Source organism: Aquarana catesbeiana, linkage group LG06 (assembly GCF_042186555.1).
Source record: "Aquarana catesbeiana isolate 2022-GZ linkage group LG06, ASM4218655v1, whole genome shotgun sequence".
Taxonomy (NCBI): domain Eukaryota; kingdom Metazoa; phylum Chordata; class Amphibia; order Anura; family Ranidae; genus Aquarana; species Aquarana catesbeiana.
Window position 1 is genome coordinate 158,221,820 of NC_133329.1, and position 15,485 is coordinate 158,237,304.

Here is a 15,485-nt window from a genome sequence, read left to right on the forward strand (position 1 = left end):
ATATCAAAATTGAATCAGTCATTGTTATAGCTTGTCAATAGGTGACTATTTAACAATCATGCTCTATGTATGTGCACATGTCCTATTCATTTTTGTTATTATTATGATACACAATTTATATAGCGCCAACAGTTTGTGCTTTACAAGATTCATGCATTATGCTTATAGTAGAATCAAGTTTAAAAATTCTCTAGGCATTTCAGATTCTTCAACATTTCCAAATCAAAACACATTTTATTGACAATTTTTTTTAATTTTTTTTTTTTTTTTTTTAAAGAAGAAACAGATTATAAACAACGACTGGGATCTTCTATTTATATTAACACATCACCATCCTTGCAGGGATCTGAAACTTGCAGGAAATGATATCAGTGGCCACTAAGTGGCGACAGTGAGACTGTGTCTGAAAGATAGGCACATTCAAAACAAAACAGGGAAAGCAAGCAAATAAGACACTTGTAATCAAAGCCCCAGAGTCTGGAAGTGACAGGGAGGAGGCAGCTCTTCCCAGGAACAGGCTTAGCCACTTAACATGCCCCCCAAATAAATCAAGGGGGCAGCTGATGAGCTAGCATGCAACTCCAAAGCAAGAGTAAGCTGGCTACTTAGAGGAAGTGTCACCAAGAAGGACAATCCAGATCTCTGCTGATCAATCAAACAAGTCACATCTTTTTCTTTTTCCTTCTGTGTATTTTTGAGGGTAAAGAGGGGACACAGAGAGGACCGCCATGCACAGGCAAATCTGGGAACAGATGGCACTTTGAGTGAAGATGGCGTATATCCAGGTAGGTGTCATTCAGACTCTCACTGATTGATTGCTGAGTTTAGTTAGAACTTGTAGAGCTTCAACCAATGAACAAGTCACAGGTTGCATAGAGTGACATGTCACACCAAGGTGACAGCACAATAAACTGCCTAGTGTACAGGTATCAATCAGACAAGACAGGATGACATCAGGGTGGTAATCCCATATCCTTTGTATATGACAGCAGCAAAAACTTTATGATATCCAACAATTCCCAGCAAAATCTACATTATAATGGTCAGTTAGAAAAGTATAGTCCCTCTGCTGAATGTGACGTGTGCATCCTTTGTACTGGGAGGGGGGTGGTAACAGCAGGATTGACAACTGCCCAAGGTGTATTAAAAGCAGACCACTATATTTAAGGACGCAATCCAAGAAAAGACAGGACCATGGCATAAGTCTACCTTTGATGTAATGCAAAGGCTAAAAATATTAACAATACAACCAGCTAATGACCGTTTTTTCATGCAACAAACACAATTTTTTTAAGGCATCCAAAAAAAAGCATAGGTTGCATGGGACGCTATAGTTGGCCAGATGTATTTTCTTGTTACTTTACAATAAAGAGAGATTAATGCTGGGGATGCTGCCAGAGTCTGTCCCTGGATTCCAATATTACAAGTGAGCACTGAGACCTGCACCTGTAAAGTGACACAGAAGGTAAAATTGAGGTTTCTCTCAAGGCAATCTCTTCTGGATGTATATTCATCAGTCTGCGTCTCCCTTAGCTGAATTTTAAGTGCTACAACACTATATTTTAACATGCAGACTTTTTTGGTTATTTAAAGAGGAACTGTTATTTAAAGAGGAACTGTAAAGTGCTGTGCAAACTGTTGGTGCTAAATAAATCCTATACAATATGATTAACACACCCACCCTATTCCCCTCCATTTAAAAAAAAAATCCGCTTTACTTTATTTGCTGAATTATCCTCAAAATACATACTCATACATTCAGCGGATGTTACATAGTTACATAGTAGGTGAGGTTGAAAAAAGACACAAGTCCATCAAGTCCAACCAATGTTTGTGATTATATGTCAGTATTATTCCACATCCTTGCCGCTCTTACAGTAAAGAACCCTCTACTCAGTTTAAGGTTAAACCTCTTTTCTTCAATTTTAATGAGTGGCCACGTGTCTTATCAAACTCCATTCCGCGGAAAAGTTTTATCCCTATTGCGGGGTCACCATTATGGTATTTGTAAATTGTCCGGATGTATAGTTGTCCTGATGTGAGCTACCGCCAACCACAGTGGTCTTGAGGGGGGGGGGGCTTATGACGGTGGCTGGAGCCCCAAGTGGGTCCCCAAAAAGCCCTGGGTCTTGGGCATGCATGGTTCTATCATTAGATCCGAGCGCCGCCGCCGGGCGGGGACAGATCTGACTCGGAGCGCTGCCAAGTGACATAGCAGGCCCTGCTTTCTGGAACCTGCAGTGCCTATGATGGACGTCCCACTGGTCCAATGCGGGGACCGCGGGACGTGTGACGTCCATCATAGGCGCTGAAGGCGCTGAAGGCGGGGATAACAATGCGGCTGCCGCGCCACTGTGAGAAGATCCCCACTCGGCACTTGGGCGGGCAACTCTCCTCTCCTGTCCTGTCATCATGGCTCTGGCTGCCTGCTGCTGTCTACTCAACTGTGATGGGCTCACCGCACACTACAGCTGAGCTGCAGGAGGAGGTGACATCACCTGAAGTCTGGTCAGGTAGGTCAGTGCGTGTCAGTGTGGGTCAGTGTATGTCAGGTAAGTCAGTGTGGGTCAGGTAGGTCAGTGTGTGTCATGCAGGTCAGTGCATGTCAGGTAGGTCAGTGTGGGTCAGTGTATGTCAGGTAGGTCAGTGTGTGTCAGGTAGGTCAGTGTGGGTCAGGTAGGTCAGTGCGGGTCCAAACACAAAAAAAAACAAAGTCATCGCTGACCCCACAACCAACTCTCAAATGTTCACAGTCTATATAAAAAAAAGTTCTCTTGCTCTAGGTGCTGCAGCTCTCTCAAAGATCCACTGGGTGGCAGACTTAATCTGAAATATACAAGGAAAAGAGACCGCACGGCTGCCCTAGGAAAAGAGACCGCACGGCTGCCCTAGTGTAATTCCATTTTAAAGGATACAAATGCAAAATCAAACAATAGAGGATTGCACTCACAAACATGGGACTTAGATCGCATGTACAGCAGGATGTATGTCTCCCTTCCTTTCTTTCCCTTGTATATTTCGGTGCGGGTCATTGTAGGTCAGTGTGGGTCAGGTAGGTCAGTGTGGGTCAGGTAGGTCAGTGTGGGTCAGTGTATGTCAGGTAGGTCAGTGTGGGTCAGGTAGATCAGTGTGGGTCAGTGTATGTCAGGTAGGTCAGTGTATGTCAGGTAGGTCAGTGTGGGTCAGGTAGGTCAGTGTGTGTCAGGTAGGTCAGTGTGGGTCAGGTAGGTCAGTGCGGGTCAGTGTATATCAGGTAGGTCAGTGTGAGTCAGGTAGGTCAGTGTGGATCAGGTAGGTCAGTGTGGGTCAGGTAGGTCAGTGTATGTCATATGTCAGGTAGGTCAATGTATGTCATATGTCAGGTAGGTCAGTGTATGTGATATGTCAGGTAGGTCAGTGTGTGTCAGTGTATGTCAGGTAGGTCAGTGTATGTCAGGTAGGTGAGTATAATGGTCAGTGTATGTCAGGTAGATGAGGTAATGGTCAGTGTATGTCAGGTAGGTAACACCCCCCCCCAGTGCTGGGCTCGGACTTCAGGCTGAAGCCCCTGTTTTTTTGCCACCTAGCAACGCCCCTGGCTACACACGATGTCCCACGCTACCATCTTGTTTACTTACATCATCAGGGGGCCAGCCGCCGTATCCGGGTTCCTGCAGCTAGCCTCCTGATGAAGTGCATATGCCTCGGTGTGCCACTGGTGGGGCAGCTGTAAGAACCAGGAAGGGACAGCTGGCCCAATGATGCACAGTTCCACAATAACTAAAGAGTACCCTGAGGCCTCCTGGAATGTATGACGTCAGTATCCCAGGAGACTACGGGCGACTGGGGCGTAATTTTCGTCCAAGTGTTAATCCTGAAAGTGTCTGGAGTCCCAAAAAAAGATATTTACAATAAAAAATAACTAAAAAATAAATGTCCAATTGTGGGGGGGGGGGGGGGGGGAGTGTAAGGCGTGCAATGAGAAGTGAAGGAATCTTTTAGGCTGAGTTCACACTGCTGTACGGAACAGCTCACAGCAGGGGTCTGGTGAGACCCGGTTCTCTGTTTCAGGGACAAATCAGGCTAGAATTTTTGGCTGGATTGGGACCTGAAACGGACTAGAAGACGCACAGGACTCTTCTGCAAACTGCTCCGCAGCCGTCCCAGAGCTGTGTGAACTGGCTCCATTGAGAGCCAGTCAAGTCGTCTGACATGCGAATTGGATATGGGATAAGCCGCATCAAATTCGCACTAGTGTGAACCCAGCCTAAGGGCAGGATCACACCAGATGCAGTCCAGTGAATTTTTTTTTCTGTATCAAAAATGCATGGACAGTAGATTGTATGGTTCCAATGGCAAAGTTCACATCAGTGCAGTCCGTTCCAGTGCAGAACAAAAAGTAGAACATGCTGATTTTTTCTGCACAGAACTGTACTGGAACACAGCAAAACGCATAAAAAACGCACCAGAAAGCATAAGAAAAATGAGAGGGGGAGAATGCACTGGAATGCATTGAAAATGCATAAAATAACGCATCAAAAACGTGCATGCAAAAACGTATCTGGAGTGAGTTTTTGTGGTGTAAACTGTAAGCATCTGGAGTGCGTTTTTGTGGCATGAACCGACCCTAAAACTTTATATAAAGCCAATCACTAAAATCTTGTGTAACATTTAAAATGTTATCATCATATCAAAATACATTTATTAAAATAATCCCTGGTGATCCTGTCATGAAGGTCCTTGTTTTGCCGCTTGTTATAGGGTAACAACTCTCTGTTCCTGTCTTTCAAATGTGTTCCTGCATTGTCACCATAAAAATACTGGATATCTTGTTTCTATTGCATTGTCACCCTGTCACAAAGGCTTCTGATAGAGACTACAAGTGGCCATTTCAATCCTTTCAATCCATGATATGCAGGCATGATCCACTGTTGTCACCATCAGGTAACCCAGAATATTATAGTTACATAATCATTCTAGTGAGAAGATTGTACAACATTCTTTGCACTGAGTCTGTAAAAATGTAACAAACATACATAATGTCATTCTTTATGCTCTTTTCTTGTGATTTTATGCAAGTAGTGGTGTAAACCCATATACAGCCTTTCATTACTATAGTTGTCTGTACTCTGTACACTGCAGTTGTATATCCCGGAGGCAGAAGCACGCCTGCGATTAACTCTATATGCCAAAATGTGCCATTTTGTAGGAGCCCTAAGCATTGGGTCATTTTTACAAATTTGGCATTTAGGGCCTGAATTAGACATTTTAGTGCATAGATGCATATGCTTACTAATGCTTATGCGTGTAAGAGCTTATGTACATATCTACAACATTTTTATCAGTACTGCGATTTTTTTTACAGATCTGAACGCAGTTCTATTGTTTTCTTTGAAGCCATGCACACAGCGTGTAAAGACCAGTAAACTGTGCTGTGTTCAGATCCTTAATATCAAAATTAAAAAAAATTTGCATCCAAGGTGAGTGAGGTGCAGAAATGTAACATAATGGAAGTAGAATTTTACAAATCCAAATGCTGCATGCCCTTTTACACCTCTATACTTTGCAATGTTTATGCAGGATCTTTCTGCCAGCAAGGTCCTGTGTAAAAGATCAGCAATTCACTTATTTGAAGAGCGAAGTGCATGAACCCTAATTGCGTCTTAGGCCTTGTTCACACAGGCAGTTGGGGGAGCAGGGTGGTAAAAATAGGCATTGAGCCGTGGTTTTACCGACCACCTAAAAGATAGCATGCAGCTATTCAGGGTTGTATACATGCCATGGCAAGAATGATACCCTCTGTCATGTTCTTCAGGCAATGTAGCTTCCAGTGTAGTGGTGCAAAACTAGTCCACCTCTGTCCCAGCCTCTGCAAACGTGGTGTGTGTCATTGTTTGCATGGAATATTCAATAAATGGACTTCAATCACGTTGATGTGCAGCCAATTTCTTCCTTCATTCAGTCTTCTACGGCAGGCGAGCCAGGCTTGCACCTGTGTGAGGAGTCTTACATTATTCACTGAGTCTCTCACCTGGAGTGGCGATTTTCCTTTGCTGTTGTTCTGCAGGCAGTACTGCCACCCAGGGCTGCTGTTAGAAATCATGGGGCCCTGTACAGCCTTTCTGATGGGGCCCCCCAACCCAGCCTCCGCACTCTCCCTCCCCCCCGACGTGTAGCAGAACAGCAGCACTGACTTCATCCACCCACACCCCAAAAATGAAAAAAAATTCCCTCCTCTGCTCCCACCTCCTGGGCCCCTCTGTTGACGTGATGGGGCCCAATGAAATGTAATTTAAGCTCTGGTAAGCATGTAGGAGCAGGGGTGTGGTCTAGTAAAATCAATTTACTCATTTAGGCAGAAATGAACAATAAAGCTGCCCTGGGCCCCCCTGTTTAGCTGATGAAGCCTGTTGTACTGCTGTCACCAGGCGCAACCCATTCAAATGCATGGCTTGTGGTTGCAGCTCCTAATTGCCTGGCAGCCACCGCTACCCTGGCAGCCCCTGAAAAGCAATTTACTGCAGATCGCAGGGCTGCCACTTGTGTGAACACATGAGCTTTTTTTTACCACTAATATTCCTTTATATTGACTTTAAAAATTTACAAATGCAGTCATTTAGAATTTGGATGAAAGGTTTAGCACTGGGAAACACGTTTTGAAAGATAAATAGTGCATTTTATATACATCTATATAAATAAGACTAAAATGAGGGACAAATGAGGGAGAAAGAGGGACAGAGGGACATTGCTCCAAATCAGGGACAGTCCCTCGAAATCAGGGACAGTTGGGAGCTATGCAATGAGTACAGGGCAAGGAAAAAAGAAAATAGAGGCTTTGTCCTGCTCACAGCTCAGTGTATTTTCATCACAAGGTTAATTTGGATGTGACATGTGCACAAACATTCTCTGGTGAGTGGATAACAGGCAGGTCGCTTCTGGTTTGTGTCTGTGTTTTTCATGTCTGCGGGGTGGAGCTGTGACTTTGATTGGGTGATGTTTTAATGCACGGGAAAGAAGACATGATTTGCAAAGCAACAGTTGTAGATGCTGGGAGCAGATGTTGTTCACTTGCTACAAATAATTGCCTGAGCTCTTTGAGTGTCAGGTTACCTCCAACCAACCATAACCATGATCTTTTGTGTCATCATAGGTTATTGCAGATCATATATTATCCATAGCTGTACTTTGTGTGACATTTGTAGTATTAGCACGGTGAGATTCATGGTTCATATTTACGAAGGCATTCCTCATTATATTCAGTAAGGTAATGATGGTTTGGAATAGTCAAGAATAGCAACTTAACAAAAACCTTCACTTAGGATTTATTCAAGACACACAGAGGCCCATGCAATGTGTGTTTATGCACCCATAAGTGACAGATATTCCGAGCAGCTGCCACAGACTGTTAAAAATCAATGACAGGCTGTCAGACACAATGGTGGTACGAATCCTTGCACACGTTCGAGTAATTACATCCTTACAGGGATGGATGCATGGCTCTGTAGAGACACTGTATGTTGGGCTGTTCATCCATCCCTGTACAGATGTAAACGCTCAGATGTGCCAAAGAGATCTATATAGCTGCACCTGTCACTGACTGAAAGAGAGAGACTATAATGTGGGCAGAGGTTAATTCACTGCCACTGGCCACCCATGCATGGGGGTTAAATTACACTGCCAGTGAACACCAACATGAGGGGGGTTAATAGTACTGACACTAGTGCTGGGGGTTCATTTTGTGTTCACTAACACCAATGCTGGTGTTTTTTTATTGTGTTTATTGACACCACTGCTGAGGGCTATTATTGTATTATTGTGTTCTCTGACACCAGTTCTAGGGTCAATATTGTGTCCATCAGGGCTTTTTTTCAGCAGGAACGCGGGGGAATGCAGTTTCGGCACCTCCAGCTCTGAATGTATGTAACGGCAAGGGGTGCTGGGGAGTACTGGAGGGTCTAGTGATGCTGGCTGCTGGGGGACCTATTGTTGCTGGAGGGGATCTATTTTTACAAGGGAAGAGTCTTTTGTTGCTAGGGAGGTCAGTTGTCCCTGGTGGGGGATCTATTGTTGCTGGGGGGCTCTTATGCTACTGGGAGACAATCGTTTCTGGGAGACATCTACGGTTGAGGGAGAGGTCTATTGTTGCTAGCTGTTCAGAGTCTATAGTTGCTGGGGGTGCTCCATTGTTGCTGGCTACAAGGGATCTATTTTACTTCCTATCATTAACAAATTACATACAAATTACTTAGCACTACAAATTGATACTTGGTTCTGTATCCATTGCTGAGAGGTGGGTAGGGGGTGGAACCAAGGAACGGTGCTCAGAGGTGGGTAGAGAGTGGAACCAAGGAATGGTGCTCAGAGGTGGGTAGGGAGTGGAACCAAGGAATGCTGCTCGGAGGTGGGTAGGGGGTGGAACCAAGGAATGGTGCTCGAAGGTGGGTAGGGGGTGGAACCAAGGAATGGTGCTCGGAGGTGGGTAGGTAGTGGAACCTAGGAATGGTCCTTGGAGGTGGGTAGGGAGTGGAACCAAGGAATGGTGCTCAGAGGTGGGTAGGGAGTGGAACCAAGGAATGGTGCTCAGAGGTGGGTAGGGGGTGGAACCAAGGAATAGTGCTCGAAGGTGAGTAGGGGGTGGAACCAAGGAATGGTGCCATGAAGTGGGTAGGGAGCGGAACCAAGGAATGGTGCTCGGAGGTGGGTAGGGAGTGGAACTAAGGAATGGTGCTCAGAGGTGGGTAGGGGGTGGAACCAAGGAATGGTGCTCAGAGGTGGGTAGGGGGTGAAACCAAGGAATGGTGCTCGTAGGTTGACACAAGAGGTGACTCAGAAGGAGGGAGTTCCTGCCCCTATTCTCTGAGAAAAAAAGCCCTGGTGTCCACTGACACCAATGCTGGGGGTTATTCTTGCGTCAACTGACACCAATGCTGGGGGATATTATTGCATCTACTGACACCAGTGCTGGTGGTTATTATTGCATCCACTGACACCAATGCTGGGGGTTATTCTTCCGTCAACTGACACCAATGCTGGGGGGATATTATTCCATATACTGACACCAGTGACACCAGTGCTGGGGGTTATTATTGCATCCTCTGACACCAATGTTGGGGTTTATTACTGCATCCACTGACACTAATGCTGTGGGGTGTATTGTATTCCAACTTAGTCAGTCTGCATTGCAGCAGGACCAAAACCTTTGGGTGTAAAAATGTGCTGCTATTGTGCAGCCCTCTGGAGGTGATTTGGGATGCACTTGAGACCCTCTCTAATTTTCCCCCCACTGCCCTAGAGTGTATCTAACTCAAGAACAAATTAATATATTTCAGACAAGATGCGGTGGCATTAGACTTCCTTTTTACGATTTTTTTAACCTGATGACCCTGCCAGTAACACACTTCCTTTTCTAGAGTGACAACGCTCGCTCACTCTACTGTATCTATGGAGGAGCATCATTGGCACCCTAAGACAGGATTACACAACACTTCCACTTCTCCTTATCTTCATAACATAAAGCAAGGTGTTCTGTAATGCACAAAGAGAACTGGAAACAATGCTGATAACTGATAACAGCAGCAAAGTTATCAGCTTGCAAGTTTCTGGTGGGATCAACAGAATTTCTTTTTATAACTGAAAAGATATTAAAAACACTTTCAATGGTATATTTAACAGGGCAAAAGGGAGCTAATAACAGACATTAATTGTTTGGGTTTACATGCATTTTAATTTACTACAGTACATCATTTTACCAGTTACAAAATTATGAAGTGCCCTTTCTTTACATAGGTTTTTTAAAAAAACTTTTGGTGTTCAAATTCAGTAAAAGAAAAAAAATGTTTCAAAATACTATGGCAATGAAAGAAGGCCTTGTACATGACCAGTGAAAAATATACTTTTTTGCCTTTAATAGCAGTCAGATTTGATTATGTAATGCTTGAAAAGTAGGTATCATTATTTTCTACTCTGCTTTTACAGTAAAAAACCCTGTACTTGGATGAGGAGTATTGGGTTTCCAATGCACCAATATTCCCCAAAATTTGAACATGGTCCAAATTTTTGTAATGCAATGCACTATCATTGCTGTGCGCTTCAATGCAGGTGTGTTGTGCATTGGAGTGGCATTCAAAATGAAGAGCACAGCAACACAGCAGTGCATGTAACACTGCTATGCAGTAGTGTAGATGAGCCCCAAACTTCTTTTGTTCTACTTGCAAAGAATGCCTCACATCTTTTGTTGCGACCTCTCTGTGTGATATTAGGGGACTTTTCAGTAACCCTACAAGGCTTAGCAAGTAAAGGATTGCCAGGGTGTGTGGCCTGAAGTCAGGTAACCAATATAAAGTGTCAGTTTACTACACTTTGTGAAAAGGTTAGGACTCACTAGATATTAGGACCAGTCGTGTAAATGGTGGGAATCCATATTTTGGCCAAAATACAAACAAATGATTTCTTGTGTTATGGGCTTCCGAGTTTGACTGCTGCTGCTGTAAAACCACCCAATTGTTGTACAGTCGTACTCATAAGTTTACATACCCCAGCAGAATTTATGATTTCTTGGCCATTTTTCAGAGAATATGAATGATAACACAAAAACTTTTCTTTCACTCATGGTTAGTGTTTGGCTGAAGCCATTTATTTTCAGTCAACTGTGCTTACTCTTTTTAAATCATAATGACAACAGAAACTACCCAAATGACCCTGATCAAAAGTTTACATGACCCAGTTCTTAATACCATGTATTGCCCTCTTTAACATCAATGACAGCTTGAAGTCTTTTGTGGTATTTGTGGATGAGGCTCTTTATCTTCTCAGATGGTAAAACTGCCCATTCCTCTTGGCAAAAAGCCTCCAGTTACTGTAAATTCTTGGGCTGCCTTGCATGAACTGCATGTTTGAGATCTCCTCAGAGTGGCTCAATGATATTGAGGTCAGGAGACTGAGGTGGCCACTCCAGAACCTTCACTTTATTCTGTCTAGCCAATGACAAGTCGACTTGGCCTTGTGTTTTGGATCATTGTCATGTTGGAATGTCCAAGTACGCTTCCTGTCTGTTAAATGCAAACGTTCCTCCAGTATTTTTTGATAACATACTGCATTCATCTTGCCATCAATTTTGACCAAATTTCCAGTGCCTTCATAGCTCACTAGGCATGGGCTGAACACCCCCCTGTTCGGTTCGCAGCAGAACATGCGAACAGGCAAGAAATTTGTTCGAATGCGCAAACACTATTAAAGTCTATGGGAAACAAACGTGAAAAATCAAAAGTGCTAATTTTAAGGGTTAATATGAAAGTTATTGTCATGAAAAGTGATTGTTGACCTGGGTCCTGTCCCAGGGGACATGTATCAATGCAAAAAAAAGTTTTAAAAACGGCCGTTTTTTCGGGAGCAGTGATTTTAATAATGCTTAAAGTGAAACAATAAAAGTGAAATATTCCTTATAATTTCATACCTGGGGGGTGTCTATAGTATGCCTGTAAAGTGGCGTAACAGTCCGAGAGCAAAATGACATTTCTAAAGGAAAAAGAAAGTAATTTAAAAGTACTATCGGTAGCGCCGGCAGCTATAATGAATTGGCGGGTCTCTGCAATACTCATGAAATTCATTGAAAAAACATCTACCCCATTACCATTTTACGCGGGGGGCGGGATCTGGGGGACCCCTTGTTAAAGGGGGCTTCCAGATTCCGATAAGCCCCCCGCCTGCATACCCTCACAACCACCGGGCAAGGGTTGTGGGGATGAGGCCCTTGTATGAAATTTACACCCCCCAGGTACGAAATTTAAAAGAATATTTCATTTTTATTGTTTCACTTTAAGCATTATTAAAATCACTGCTCCTGAAAAAACGTCCGTTTTTAAAACTTTTTTTTGCATTGATACATGTCCCCTGGGGCAGGACCCAAGTCCCCAAACACTTTTTATGACAATAGCTTGCATATTAACCTTTAAAATTAGCACTTTTGAATTCTCCCATAGACTTTTAAAGGGTGTTCCGCGGCTTTCGAATTTGCCGCGAATACCCCAAACTATTCCCAAACTGTTCGCTATTCGGCGAACGGGCGAACAGCCAATGTTCGAGTCGAACTCATGTTCGACCCGAACAGACAGCCCATCCCTATAGCTCCCACATCCCCAAAACATCAGGAATCCACCTCTGTTTTTCACAGTAGGAATGGTGTACCTTTCATCATAGGCCTTGTTGACGCCTCTTCAAATGTAGCGTTTATGGTTGTGGCCAAAAAGCTCAATTTGGGTCTCAACACTCCAAATGACTTTGTGCCAGAAGGTCTGAGGCTTGTCTCTGTGGTGTTTTGCATTATGTAAGCAGGATACTTTGTGGCATTTGCGTAGTAATGGCTTTCTTCTAGTGACTCGACCATGCAGCCCATCTTTCTTCAAGTGCCTTCTTATTGTGCATCTTGAAACAGCCACACCACATGTTTTCAGGGAGTCCTGTATTTCACCTGAAGTTATTTGTGTGTTTTTCTTTGCATTCTAAACAATTTTCCTGGCAGTTGTGGCTGAAATATTAGTTGGTCTATCCTGACCGTGGTTTGATTTCAACAGAACCCCTCATTTTCCACTTCTTGATTAGTTTGAACACTGTTGATTGGCATTTTCAATTCCTTGGATATCTTTTTTATATCCCTTTCCTGTTTTATACAGTTCAACTACTTTTTCCCACAGATCCTTTGACAATTCTTTTGCTTTCCCCATGACTCAGAATCCAGAAACGTCAGTGCAGCACTGGATGCAAGATGCAAGGGTCTGCCAGGGTGCATTCTATCAGGCCAAAATCACCAGGGTATATAAACTTTTGATCAGGGTAATTTAGGTAGTTTCTGTTGTGATTATGATTTAAAAAGAGCAAACACAGTTGATTGATAATAAATGGCTTCAGCCAAACACTAGCCATGAGTGAAAGAAATGTTTTTGTGTTATTATTCATATTTACTGAATAATGGCCAAGAAATCATAAATTCTGCAAGGGTGTGCAAACTTATGAGCACAACTGTATATCCCTGGTAGTTGCGCCCCCCTGTGCTATGGCTCTCAGGCTCACCTTCTTTTCCTGGGAGCCTGAGACCACAAAAACCAGCATCAAGACAGAGAACAGAGCTAGAATAGGGAATATTCCTTCTCCGGTCTCCCCTATGAAGCATAAACCTTGTGGCCCTTGCCCTTAGCATTTCCGAGTTCAGAGCTGTCAATCTCAGCCAGTGCAGCAGGGTGTACAGGGGATCTGGGACTCTCTGTCCCTCATCTGCTTTGACTGAGTGCAGTGGAGATATTAGGGGACTACTAGACCTCTGATATCTATATAAAGAGAACCCATCACTTGCACAATATTATTACATATGGAGCTTCTAAGCCCTCATATGATAACATAAAATAAAATAAATTAAACATTTTCAAAAGCGAATTGTCCAATGCACATGTAGTATGCACACATCATAGCTTTTTACTTGTATCAGCACAACCAGCAGTTTCCTGTGGTTATCCTGGACACATCTATCTGCAACCAGGGTCCCTCACCAGTTCCTAACCGCAGGTAACCACTAGTTGTGTGCATACACGCGAACAGCTATGCATCTCAGCCTGTTGTTGCTTTGTACACTGGATTGCTTTGTACAGAGACTATCATTGCTTTTTACCCAGCCACAAGAATCCACAGATTATTGATGCCCGAATCTGCTGTATGCTTTTAATCGCTTGTATAAATGAGGCCTATTAAAGGTTACATTGTATCACCTTGTATAGGTATATTATTATGTCTGTATTTCTCTCCCTCTCATTTTGTCAGTGCTTATGCCTCTAAATAAATATCTTGCTAGCTTTAGAAGCCCTTGTATGCCATGGTAGTGAGTGCATGATCTAACAAGGACACCCACATCCTTTTCCATCTTCTCCTTAGCTAAACTAACTTTATAGTAACTATGTATTTTGTGGACTTTATTGTTCTAGCTTTTTACAACCAGAGTTCCAGGGAACCTCAGGTTCCTTCAACTTTTTAGCTCTCTTCAAGGGGCGGGGGCATTCTTCCCACTGCCCACCAGTGTAAGGGGAGGTCTTTCCACTGACCACCAGTATGATGGGGTCCTTCTCTCAGTGACTCTCCAAATGTCTACTAATGTAAGGGTGGGCTTTTCCCACTGATCACCAGTCTTAAAGAACACTTCTTCACTGACCGCCAGTGTAAAAGAGCACTACACTGAACACCAATGTAAGGAGAATTCTCTTCACAGACCATCGATATGATGGGGCCCTACTCTCAGTGACTCTCCAAATGGCCACCAATGTAAGGGCATCCTTCTCCCACTTATCACCAGTCTAAAAGGACCCTTCTGCACTGACCACCAATGTAACAGAGCACTACACTGAAAACTAATGTAAAGAGAACGCTTCCCACAGGCCACCAATATTATGGGGTCCTTCTCTCAGTGACTCTCCTGATGACCACCAATTTAAAGTAGTCCTTTTCTCACTGATCACCAGTCTAAAAGGACCCTTGTTCACTGGCCACAAATGTGGCTGGGTAAGTAGATAATCAAGAACAATCTGTGCTTTATTAGCTGCACTGAAGGGCATTGGAGACATTAGGCATCTCTCCTGCCACGTGACTATGTTATCACTTATTACATAACATCACGTTAGCCCCCTTTTGATAGCAATAAAGCTAAAAAAAAAAATTTTAAAAGGTGTTTAAATGAAGTAAATTTTAATAAAATGAATAAAAATAATAAGAAACTATGTAAAAGCAACCCCATCACCCTATGCACACACTCGAATGTCAGCCATGCATGTGTATGTAAAGAGCAATTGCACTACACATGTGAGGTATTGCCATTGCTCAACTATGGACAATGTAGGGTGTTGTGTTTTTTTCCCATTTTAACAGGCACGGGCACTTTTAAAGCTATAATGAAACCCTATCTTTTATATTTTACCAAATATCAGGTATTATATTGTGTTTGTGTGCACTAAAAATAATTTTATTGTATTTTTCTAGAAAATGTGCATTTGAATGTACATATAATCTAGAGTGGGTGACTGGGGACAAAGAGAAAGCAAATTTATTAAATACTTTCTTCAGCTCTGTGTATATAAAGGAGCATAGGGGAGCTCATGTTCATAATGGGGGTGGTATTGACACAGCCCCAAATGATCCACAAGGGCTCAAAAGTGATATGGTCCAGAAATATTTAGATAGATGTATAAAGCACCTGGACCAGATGGCATCCACCCACGGATCCTAAAAAAATTGAGCTTTGTCATCTCAAGGCCGTTGTTTCTAATTTTTAGGGACTCGTTAATGACTGCAGTGGTACCACTGGATTGGCAGAGGGCCAATGTGGTGCCCATATTTAAAAAGGGATCAAAGTCTTTACCAAGTAACTGTAGACCTGCTAGTTTACCTTCTGTAGTCGGGAAGATACTGGAGAGTTTAACCACTTCCATACCAGGCACTTTTGCCCCTTCCTGCCCAGGACAATTTTGAGCTTT

At 43.2% G+C, this 15,485-nt stretch overlaps 1 protein-coding gene across 1 annotated transcript in view; it reads left to right on the forward strand.

Moving 5' to 3' along the window:
- The first annotated feature begins 394 nt into the window (after nt 1-394).
- The window catches only part of SYT17 (synaptotagmin 17), a 489,562-nt gene continuing 474,471 nt past the window's right edge, over nt 395-15,485 (forward strand). The window contains exon 1 of the mRNA XM_073591116.1: nt 395-785. Coding sequence (XP_073447217.1) covers nt 771-785 — 15 coding nt within the window. The 5' untranslated portion in view covers nt 395-770. The remainder of the gene's footprint in view (nt 786-15,485) is intronic.